The sequence below is a fragment of the Sinocyclocheilus grahami genome, unplaced genomic scaffold (assembly GCF_001515645.1).
Source record: "Sinocyclocheilus grahami isolate Dianchi unplaced genomic scaffold, SAMN03320097.WGS_v1.1 scaffold547.1, whole genome shotgun sequence".
NCBI classification, from domain to species: domain Eukaryota; kingdom Metazoa; phylum Chordata; class Actinopteri; order Cypriniformes; family Cyprinidae; genus Sinocyclocheilus; species Sinocyclocheilus grahami.
Window position 1 is genome coordinate 1,138,634 of NW_015505726.1, and position 12,027 is coordinate 1,150,660.

The 12,027-nt window shown below is 36.6% G+C and overlaps 1 protein-coding gene across 1 annotated transcript in view; it reads right to left on the minus strand.

Annotated features, from left to right (window-relative positions):
• The window catches only part of LOC107555858 (rho GTPase-activating protein 15-like), a 39,324-nt gene that overhangs the window by 8,599 nt on the left and 18,698 nt on the right, over positions 1 to 12,027 (minus strand). The window contains exons 10-12 of the mRNA XM_016238778.1: positions 10,664 to 10,762; positions 9,647 to 9,724; positions 9,180 to 9,314 (exon numbers count right to left, since the gene is read on the minus strand). Coding sequence (XP_016094264.1) covers positions 9,180 to 9,314; positions 9,647 to 9,724; positions 10,664 to 10,762 — 312 coding nt within the window. The remainder of the gene's footprint in view (positions 1 to 9,179; positions 9,315 to 9,646; positions 9,725 to 10,663; positions 10,763 to 12,027) is intronic.

Genomic DNA, 12,027 nt, shown 5'->3' on the forward strand with positions numbered 1-12,027 from the left:
TATATATATATATATATATATATATATATATATATATATATATATATATATATATATATATATATATATATATAATGCTTAAATTCGGCTTCATATCACATTTCCACTAAAATTGCCTCATGCTGTCAATTTGAATGTACATGCAGGCATCTCTACTATACTGCTGACATTCACAATTTCATTAGGCTGTACAAAGACCTTTTATAGTATGCCGTTTAAGGTTCAAAATACATCTTAAAGTGATACCTGGTATAACTGTATTGATTAACTATCAAAAAATGAAACAAATTTGCAATGCTGTAAATCAATTTAGATTGTTTACATTCTGAGCAGAGCAAAATCTCTTCTGTCTTCCTCCCTCCAAGAAAACATCACTGGTTATTCCTACTGTGGCTGGCTAACAGCTACACCATGCTATTCATGGGATGTGCCATGGAAGGGAGCTGGCAGTAGTTATGCCCCCAGTCTACTGTACTGCCCAGGATGCCCCCTGGGCACTAATGGAGCAGATGTCTCCGTGTATACACCGCGCTGGCACAGGCTCTGCGAGCAGATGCCCCTGTCAGATGCCAGGTCTGTCAGTTGAGCACAGACAGAGACCATGTTCTAGGACAGAGAGTGAATCTCTGACCCGCTACTCTAGGTACCACTAGCAGAGGGACAATGTTTTGTGCTTTTTAACCCTCTACCGCATGGTGTAGCCATATGGCAACATACTCTTTGTGTTAATTTCCTTGCCACTGTCTCTTTAAGAGAGCATTCTCGTTTTTTTGTTGTTGGAAAGAGAAGACCTTAGTTTAGCCAATGATGTGCTTTGATTAAGTCACATGACATGCAGTTTTTTTCTGTGGCGAGATTTCTGACAGACTGCCGTCTCTTGTCGGTAGTTGCTGAAAGCAAACTAAAACGTCAGTAACAAACAAGGATCAGTCCGTGTCACTTCTACAAAAAAATCTAAAACATCACTGTTATGATGTTATGATGACATATTCACCTCTCAAAAAAGTTTTTATAAAATTAGTTGTTGGTAAATCATTCAAATGTATGTGTTGCCAAGCGGACAATGACACAATGACATAGTGGAATGACATTATTACAATAGTTTAGCTAGCTAGCAAGGCCAGCTGCAATTTGTTAAGCTGTAACAATAACAACATTAATACTAGTGAAATAATGTTGATTAGTTGTATGTTAATGGCATTTGTATTATGGATATAATCAAATTGAAATGGCAATTTTACTTTTGATTAAATATGAATACGGGTAACATTATATCAGTGAGCACGGCCATATTCTATGGCAAGGTAAAGAAGAAAAGGGCAGAACTTGCTCTTCCTGCAGATGAAAAAACTGCTTTGTGAAGTTTCATACATAAAAAAGGTGATCTTTCAAGGATTATTGGGGGGGGGGGGCTCATGTTCATAGTCTTCCTCTCAAGAGATTGCATAATGCTGAATTTTCATGAACTGCAATGTTTTTGGTTTTATGTCAGTGTTTTATGATACATTATATACAGTATTATATTTGTTTTAACTGTATACATTTGCAGTTTAAATAATATTCATGAAAAATTTAATGAAATTAAAACAATTATAAATCATTATTCAGCAAAAAAAGAATAGAATAAATAAAAGCACAAGTTGTTGGAAAGTATGTATAAGGTGTCAATTATAAGTAAGTACTGTGTTAAAGCTTATAATAGCACCAATTGAATCAACACAAACAACATTTCTGAGGAAAAATATAAGTAAGCTTACACTTATTCTAAGTTAGATCCACTGTTGTATGCTGTTGCCGTATGGCAACATATCATAAAGTACCTTAAAATTATATTTTTTTCCAATTTTTTTTTACAGCACTTCAAGTTAAGCCATTCTTAGAAAAGAAAAAGATTCAAATATTTTTTTCTATAGGTCTATCATAATGCGTGCGGTGGAGTTAGCTATAACATTAGGGGTTAAAACCGTGCATACGATGCCCTAAAGTACTCAAAATAAAATGTTAACATCAATTTTAATGTCAAGGCCATATAATTAGTGAAACAGTGTGTTACGAACTAGAATTCTTCACTACAGTTTTCATCAACATTTTGTCATTTACTTTATTCAAGCAATATCTTTTTTTATGACTTTCTCTTCAAGCATTATCTCAGTGGAGGCTGTTAGCTTTCTTTTGGCTTTGACACTGCATGGCAGTCGGCCTGTAAAATATTTAATCTAGTCATTATTGCTGGCATTATTGCTGTCATTAATTACTTTGCCTTTGGTGGCTAGCATATTGGAGATGGTCCCTTGTCCTGTATTTTGGACAGATGGTGGGGAAAGTGTCATTAATATAAAACTCGTTCAAAATGCCTGTACCCTAAATCAGCATGAATTCACTATGGTAAGCATTGTTCTTACGGTACTCGGATCAAAGGGGATTGCTCTTAAAATTAAGGGAATGTTTTGACAAAGGCATGCAGTGGGCAAAAATACATAATGCGTGTTTTAAAAAATAAAGTTTTATTTTTGTAAAACAGGAATGCAAACCTCTGTTTAAAAACTATATAATATAATATATCCAAAATATATATAATTTTTTCAATAAAAATATTTTCTTTTATTTATTTGCTTGTTTATATGTATTTTAATAATGAAAAATTATATGTAAAAAAAAAACAAAAGGTGCATGGATTTATTTATTTTTTATTACATATTAAAATGTTTCTTTTAAATCTGTATTATTACAATACAGAACTAAAACCAATAACTAATACTGATTTATTTATTAATTATGAAACACATTTTGGGAGACGAGACTATTATTTTAAAAATGATTTTTGTTTTTTTTTTATTTTAATTTTAGGTATCATTAGTAATTCATAGTAAATGTGTTTTTCTGTGGTAAAATTACAAAACAGGATGTCACTTTCTGACATTACAGTTCAGATGAAACATTTTGATGTACCTACGGCTGCACAAATGCAGCAGAGCCATTGCTACAGTGCACACTCTATAAATCAAACTGAGAGAATCATTGTTTTGTGAAAAGAGCTGATGTACTGTAAAGAATAGATGCACTTTTGGTTACAAAAATCTGTGAATATAATCCTATTACAAACAATGAGACCATCTTTACTGCAGTACAGCTTTGCTTCTCAGGATAAGCCCATCTGCGAGCTTTGTCTGCAGGCTTCTTTAAGCCCCGTCAAGGCAAATATTAGCACACTGCAAATGGTCCTGCAGGTTATGATTAAGATTTTAAATGTATCCCAATTGAATACTTTGCTTTATGAATAACAAAGTCTTAGAGGATCGGCGCTGTAATTTATTAAACATGAAAAACTTCTTGATGAAATATAGAGACTGGGAAGAGATTTATGCATTTGAAAATATTTCTGCATGCTAGCTTTGCTTGGCAATGAGGCCACGTTGTACAAATGAGGAAAGCTGCATAGAATGTAAAGGCTTGTGATTCGCAGACTGAAGTTTGTACTGTCAGCTGAAAGAACATAACATCAGAATAGACAAACAATTATGTTATGACAGATGTACTGTCTGACGCAGCTCTGATTGGCATTATTTCAGCACATTGTACACTACAATTGTGGCACTGTGGTTTCTCACAGAAGAAAAGTCAAGCTAGAAATCTTACAATCTCGCTTTTTAAAATACGCAATCGGTCATCTTCAAATGTGATATAAAGATACAGTCCATCTGAATGAACTTTCCAGATTACTACACAAACGCCGAATTGTGTGTGTGGGCCCGGAGAACAAAGCCTCCATTTGTCAACAAGTATGTCTTCGCTTTGTACAACAAGGCGAGCTTGTCTATTGGACAGGTGGCAGGACAATGTCGCTAAGATACCAGGCAATATGAATAATAGATTTAGTCCATCGTGAGCCAAGAGCTGGTGCCTGCCACATCCACAACAGGCACCGAGTGAAAGAATGGAAAATTAGACCAACTGTTCACCTGAGGACCCTGGGAAGCCCAAATGTTGGTTTGAGGGAGCGAGTGCGTACATTTTAAATAAACATACAGATTGCAAGCGAGAAGACGAAATGTGCTCTGAGCATCTCACAGATCGTGAGCAAAGGGGCCGTTTAAATGCTGGGCGAAGTCTTAAGCCTGAAGATTACATATTAATAATTTGCCAAAACTTCCAGTAAGCTTAAATTACTTTGAGTTCCACAAGATTTCCAGAAGCAGTGTGCGATTGGGCAGCTGTCCTAATTGAATGGATCCTTGTCCAAAGTACCATTCCAGAGACCTTTAGTTAATACCACCCATTTAAAGGGCAGCCATGGTTAGAGGAGATGTCCTCTTTTGACAGTGATGGACCAATACAGAAGACCTGAGCCACTCAAGTATCAGCTGGATTCACTGAAATTGCTTGTCAGTGGTCTAATGAGATCAGTGAAACAGGATGTTGGGCAGTTTCGGTAAATGAAATGTAAGACGAGCTCCAAGGTTCATTAAACCGTGCCAATATTACAGCCGGGGAGGAGCTTTGTAACCTATATACTAGAAAAGTCTACAATGCAAACAATCGTGTTCTACAGCACATTAGACATGGCTTATTACTGTCCTGCCCTGTGTATAATATATAAATGTAAGACGAGCTCCAAGGTTCATTAAACCGTGCCAATATTACAGCCGGGGAGGAGCTTTGTAACCTATATACTAGAAAAGTCTACAGTGCAAACAATCGTGTTCTACAGCACATTAGACATGGCTTATTACTGTCCTGCCCTGTGTATAATATAATATAATATGAAGTATGGTGACCCATACTTGGAATTAGTGCTCTGCAATTAACCCATCCAAAGTGCACACACACACACACCGGGGAGCAGTTGGGGGTTCAGTGCCTTGCTCAAGGGCACCTCAGTCGTGGTATTGAATTCACTCCCCCCACCCACAATCCCTGCCAGTATGAGACTCGAACCCACAACCTTTGGGTTCCGAGTCCGACTCTCTAACCATTAGGCCAAAAAAAAGGAAAAAAAAGACATACATAAAAAAACATAAAATATTCAATATTTAAAACTTAAAAGGTTAATTTTAGTTAATTTATTCACATATTTTTGGTAAAAATATCTCGGGAGATTAATCAAATAATGAGTCAACAAAGAGATTCACCAATCCTACTAAGAATAGAAGGTTAAGTTTAATCAAATTATTGTCATGTATAAATTAACTCATTCCTAAAAAGTAACCAAAAAAATATTTAAATTATTGAATCAGTCTGATTAAATTAGGGGTAACACTTTAGTATAGGGAGGGACTAATTCTCAGTATTAACTAGCTGCTTATTAGCATGCCTATATTGGCTGTTTATTCAGCCTGGTCTCATGTTTATACGTAGGTATTAATACGTAACATTTACAAGCACAAAACGTACACTTTTGTACGTTTTTATTAATGCTAAAACGTACAATTTAGACGTATTTCAACGTTTAAAACATACAAATCGCTACGTATTTTTAGCTAAAAAAGGTACAAATATTTACATATCTTTTATATCATTTAGATTTTCTTATCAATGCATTTTTATCATTTTATCAATAAGCGATTTAGATTTTTAGACCCCTTAACCTGCCCCCAAACCTAAACCTACCCATTTTATAGCGAATATGCATTTTTATAATTTTATTAATACGCAATTTAGATTTTTTAAAAAAGGTTTGGATTTGGGTCTGTTCCTCGCAGTTGTATGGATTCAGAAGATTTGGATTACAGCGCACTAATACAATTATTTCATTTTGCAATTATGTTGCGTTTTTGGTGTATTTTATTGTTCTATTGTCGGAGAAAACGCCTTTTGTGGCCCATGGCAATCAAAGTAAACATTACATGACAAGTAAAGTTTTAACGATTGCAGGAATGTTGTTTATTTTAAGGTTTAAAGTGAAGTCGTGTTTAACATTATGTAGGCATATTCTTGGAAACGAGCTGGCAGCAGAAATCACCCAACAAAACGAAATGTTATAATTTCATAAGTAAATGAGTAACAATTTAATAATGCAATTGAAAACAAGGTAATTCATATGACAACTAAAAACTAATAAAATTATGCCGCGATTTCAATATTCATAAGGATTCATTTTTAGGTGTCATCAATACGTCAGTTTTGTACGTTTAAATGCTGAAAATACGTAAGTATTTGTACGTTTAGATGCTGAAAATACATCAGTATTGTACGTTTAGATGCTGAAAATACGTAAGTATTGTACGTTTTAGTGCCTGTAAAAACGTAAGTAAATGTACATTTTATAGAACCACATTTTATGTAAAATACATACGAATTATCATGAGATCACGTAGGTTTATTAGCACTTATTAAGCACATATTCTGCATGATATATTTGTCACGAATCCTGTCCATGGACTTCTGTTCATTCACCACCAGAGGTCACCCTTTCCATTACATTGACTCTCGCACACCACAAACTGTTGCATAGCACCCCGGACTACATATCCCATCATTCATTGCACTGATTACACACTGCACTGATTGCACTGATTGCACACAGCTGTTTCAGATCACTCACTCACTATATAACACCCACTCAAACAACCATTCTCCGCTGAGTATTGTTTAGCCTGTTCCCCGTTCCGAGTCTATGTGTTTCCTTGTTTTGCCTTGCCTTGCCTGTTCTCTCGGTTTCTGATCTTCGCCTGTTTTCCTGGATTTTTCCCTCTCGTCTCGCCCCTGTGATTCTGTCTGCCGATCAGTGACCTATGCTAGCCCTAGGACTATTCTTGTGTTTTGCCCGCTATATACCTGTTTGCCATTGATCGACCCTGCCTGTGTTTGACCACTTCTCTTGTTAAATAAAGCTTGCACATGGATCCGCACGCCTCTCGTCTCGTAAGCCCCATTACAATATTCTACATTCCTAATCCTACCCAATACCTAAACTTAACAACTACCTTACTAACTATTAATAAGCAGCAAATTAGGAGTTTATTGTTCACATATTGCATACAACAAAAACAGTAGTATACCAACATACCCATACGCTGCTAGTGGTTTTGATGAGACATGTTGCAGGTTGAACTAATTATACCTCCTGCTATTAGGGGCATTTTACAGTAATAATTAGTTGTCTAAACACTATCTGTAAGTGATCGGGCTCATCTACTGATTAATTGGATACAAGCAGTTTGAGGTACTCTGGCCTACATGCAGCGTGAGTAAATATTTATTAGCAATTTACAAGATCACCCCAGGCCTGTTCCCATTCTGTCTCACGCATATCTCCTTCCAGTGGGGAAATACTGAGGTGCTGTGTTCATAATGATATCCCTGCGCTTATTACAGTGAGAGCACTGGCCTTTTGGTTCATATCTCAAGACTCTGAGAATATAAATCATTCATCGAATTAAACAAACTAGAGAAAAAAAAAGCTTAAAGTTGCTGTGAATAATTTTATTAATAAAATAAAACAAGTATGGGATTTGTAGGTTGATTTTCTCTAAAAAACGTAGATATAGTAGATATAGTCAGACTATCAAAATATTGACAGGGAAGTTTTGGAAACCTGTGTGAAAACAATCATGATTTCTGCAGTTATGATTAGTGATACTATCCTAAACCAAGACCCCACAGGGCCACAAGTGAGCGCTAGGAATTCCACAAAAATTTGAGAGAAAAAGATTTATGAAAAATTATTGTGAAAAACTTAATAAAATAAACGTAATAAAAATAATTTTCCAGAATATGTTTTTATTATTTGTTTTGGCATTAGTAAAATTACATGGTTGAGGTCAATTATTTATTTATTCAAATAATGGTTTGTCTTACTTGCATTCTCCCTGTATAAATATATTAATTATAAATATATACCATTAAAAACAAGATTTCATGTTTTTTAAAGAACTCTCACATGCTCAGTAAGGCTGCATTTATTTGATCAAAAATACTGTAAGAGTAAGAACAAATAGTATTGTGAAATATACCGATTAAAAAAATGGTTTTAATTTTAATTGTTAATTACATGAACACATGATCCTTAGAAAGCATTCTAATCTTCTGATTTAGTGCTCAAGAAACATTTCTTATCATTATCAATGTTGAAATCTTCTTAATAATTTTGTGGAAACCATTAAACATTTTTTTCAGGATTCTTTGATGAATACAATGTTTAAAAACAGCATTGTTTGAAACAGAGATCCTATTTAGGGTCTGTCATTTCTGCTCAATTTAATGCATCCTCAGTAAAAGTTGAATAAAAGTATTAATTTCTTAAAAAAAAAAAAACTGTTTGGAACTGACTCCAAACTTTTGAACTTTATTGTAATTCTGGGTTCTTGGCATTAAAAGGTTTGAAAACGTCTACTCCGAACTTATCTTCCGTCATTCCTGTTCACAATGTTTCGGTCCATAAAGCTGCAATTGTGCCTACAATGTTCTGCACTGCCTATTTGCTCTATCCTTACTCTCTATTTACTTGCCCGTATACGGCTTAGTACATTGTTTATCGCCACTATGCAGTTCACACGGCCACTAATCTGAAAGTGTTTGTTTTTAAACTAACAGGGCTTCAGAAACCGAACAAGTCGTAAAACACAAGTGCAGGACAAATGTTGTTTTAAGCATAAAGGTACATACATATATTTCACAAGGTACATGCCTTTCAGAAGGTAGATTGCCCAAGAGAAACACACTGGCGTCAGCTGGACGCTCGAGATGAGGCCCAGGGTTTGCTCTGTGCTGCTGGAGGGAGGTTACACGTGACACTAAGGCCGATCTGGTGACAGTTTCTGTCTGGACCACAGGCCCTGACTTTGCCCTCTGGCCTGAGAAATTCCCCCATTCCCCAAACAGGGAGTTTTGAATGATCTCAGCACCTCCCTGTCAAAGAGCGACCCCTTTTGGCTGACAGATCTGCAAGAATGCATCTAAGAGGGTCAATCCCAAATAGCACGACTCAACCCAAGAGTGGCGAGCGGTTTAGCCATCCGCGGTTTGAATTACAGCTAGGAGTACTGGGTCAACCTAAGCTGTAAACCATGAATGGAAATAACTTGATGTTGCTGTGGAATACTTGAGCATATTTTGAGTATTCTGAAGTCTCACATCTCTGGGAAAGGTTATTAATCATTCCTTGTAATACATTTTAAGGTTCTAATCCCACATATTTGTAGCAATAACACGGATTTGCTCGTATCGATTTCAGTACTTACTAATGGCTTCCACAAACAAGTCGAAAAAGCGAAAGGGGAACAGGGGCTCTGGCAGTTCACGGAAAAACATCTTTAGCGCTCCGGTGATGACATGGATGTCCTCCCATTGGCTGTCGCCCAAATCAAGCGCCTCCTCTGGGGAAAGAGAGACACAGTCAGAGAAGCCAACAGAGAGAATTAGAACAACAGTCGTTTGATGAGGAAATTAAAAAATGCTAATCATTATGTCAACGTTAATACGCCCCTTGAGGGCCAAACACATTGTCCTGCTTGCATTTCACTGCATATCAAACCACACTGAAAATCCTTATCAAACAATTTGTGGCGCCTAATACAAACGAACCACTTTATACCTTTCAGCTAAGCCTTTAGAACTCAAATGATAATGTGTCATTTAGATGAACACTGATTTAGCTGCTGGCCTTAAACCAACCACTGATGATTGATAATGACTGAAGTAAACTTACCTTGGTCAACTAGGAAGCGTAGTTTCTGGATAATTGCCAGATTGCCACTCACCCTGTATAACCCATCAGCCTCCAGGCCTGTGAGGACGGGGTAAAGACATCTGTCAGTCAGTCAGCAAGGCACTACCACGATAATTTCTTTAAAGGGGGGCTACAATGCTGTTTCATGCATTCAGAGTTGTTTACACTGTTAAAGAGTTGGATTCTCATGCTAAGCATGGACAAAGTTTCAAAAAACAATTTGGACGTATGACGGAGTATTTCTGTGCCAAAAATCGTACTTCCGGGTTCGTACAAGTTTCGGAGAGTTTTTTTTCGATCGTGGCTCTTCATGACGTAGACGAGGTGGAACTCCTTATATGGGCATTTCTCCCGGAAGAGCGCGCCCGCGCACGCATCAACCAGAGCGAGAGCGAGAGCGAGAGCGTGCCCATCAACACGTTTCATCCGGCGGCAGCGCTGCACGGGACTTGCTCGGGAAGAATGTCTCCAATCCAAAGAAGTGTGTTTTTGGTTGTAAGGGAAAGATAACTTTGTTCAGCTTCCTAAAGAACCCAGGGTTATGTAAACAGTGGATACAGTTTGTTTTTCAACAACGGAGTTTCACAAGTGTGTTTGTTGACGAACGTTTTATAAACAAGGCCCAGTTTGACGCTGGATTTGCACATCGTTTGATACTGAAAGATGGAGCGGTCCCAGCTATAAAAGATCCCGTTCATGATTCAGAACTGCAGACGGTAAGTGAAACGGCATCAAATGTCTGTTTTGTTTGCATTCGGCGCCCAAGTGCTCGTCACTCTTTAGCGCCGCCCACGGTGCGCCTCCAGGAGCTCGGCTTTTTCCGGAGAGAATCGTAAAGCTGTATCTTTCTTTTATAAATATGATAAAACTAAAGACTTTTTGGAGATATGAAGGATGCGGTACTACTCTATAAGTACTCAAGATTAACGTGAGATTGGGTGAAACTGTGTGTGTTATGCCCCCTTTAAAAAAAGAACCAGCTTTTCTGAGCCATACCTCGTTTTTCTACTTCCTCTACACACAACTTCACAAATTTGGGCACTGTGGTCCTTTCTCTCTCGCACAGGGTCAGCATGTGACATCCGAACACTCTGTCTGTGAAAAAACATGACATTGAGAATAGTAAGTATATAAAGCTAAATTAGGATTTGCTAACACTTTGTATTACAGAGCCCATGTCATAGGTGTTAATTTATTCATATTAAACGTATCAATAATGCTTAAACAATAAATTAACTTGAAAAAGTATCTTAAATTATTATTACTAATATAATAATATCTATTAACAGTATTAATATAAAATAGTAATAACAATAATAAGTAGCATAAAGATTATTAATAGTAGAGCTGTCAATATAATGTGGTTATTTAGTACAGTTAATTATAAACAAATTAATTTAACTTAATAAAGTATCTTAAAGGAATAGTTCACCCAAAAATGAAGAATGCTGGTAATCAAACTGTTGTTGGTCCCCGTTGACTTCAATAGTAGGGAAAGAAGTCAATGGGGGACCATCAACTGTTTGATTACCAGCATTCTTCAATACATCTTTTTTTATGTTCAACATAAGGAAGAAACTCATACAGGTTTGGAACAACATGAGGGTGAGTAAAAGTTTTTGCATTTTTGGGTGAACTATCCCTTTAAATTTATGCACCTCATGGCATGAGACTGAAAAACCATGTTTATGTTGATTTTTTTGGAAATAAACAAGATATTGACTTTTTGTATTGTCTATTCAATGTACTTGTTTACTACAATAATGTCTTAAATTTGGGGGCTTTTTTCAACAAATATCTGCAAGATATCTGTGATTAATTAATCAACATATCATGTAATAAATTTTTTTTTTTTAAATGATTGGCACTTATAATAGCAATACGTAATTATAAGCTGCTTCAAAAATAATTAGAGATTAAGAAGTGCTCAATAGGCCTGCTTATTTAAGGACACAAAATGATCAGCACAATAATGTAACGTGTGACCCAGAAATTTCACAGCTGAAATGCATAGTGGAATGTTTTGAGGCAGTCATATTTCAAAGACGGCCCACAAAAGATCAGAACGCTTCATAATGAGCAAAACTACAGTTGTCAGAGCTGAGGTGCAAGTGTCCTCATCATTTGGCTTTCTGAGTTCATATAGGACCAAGCGAGCTGTCCCAGAGGCTTCTGGAACATCAAAGATGTCCTGCTCTCATTTCGGCACCCGCGAGGAGCGGGGGGAAGTGGCGATGTGCTAAATGCATAAATGACTGCAAGCAAGCCACCTTTGCATACAAATGCACATTCAGAAGGTTTCCTAGAGAAATATCAGGGAGGAGGGGCATTTCTAAATAAATTACTTTTAAAAAAGCGTC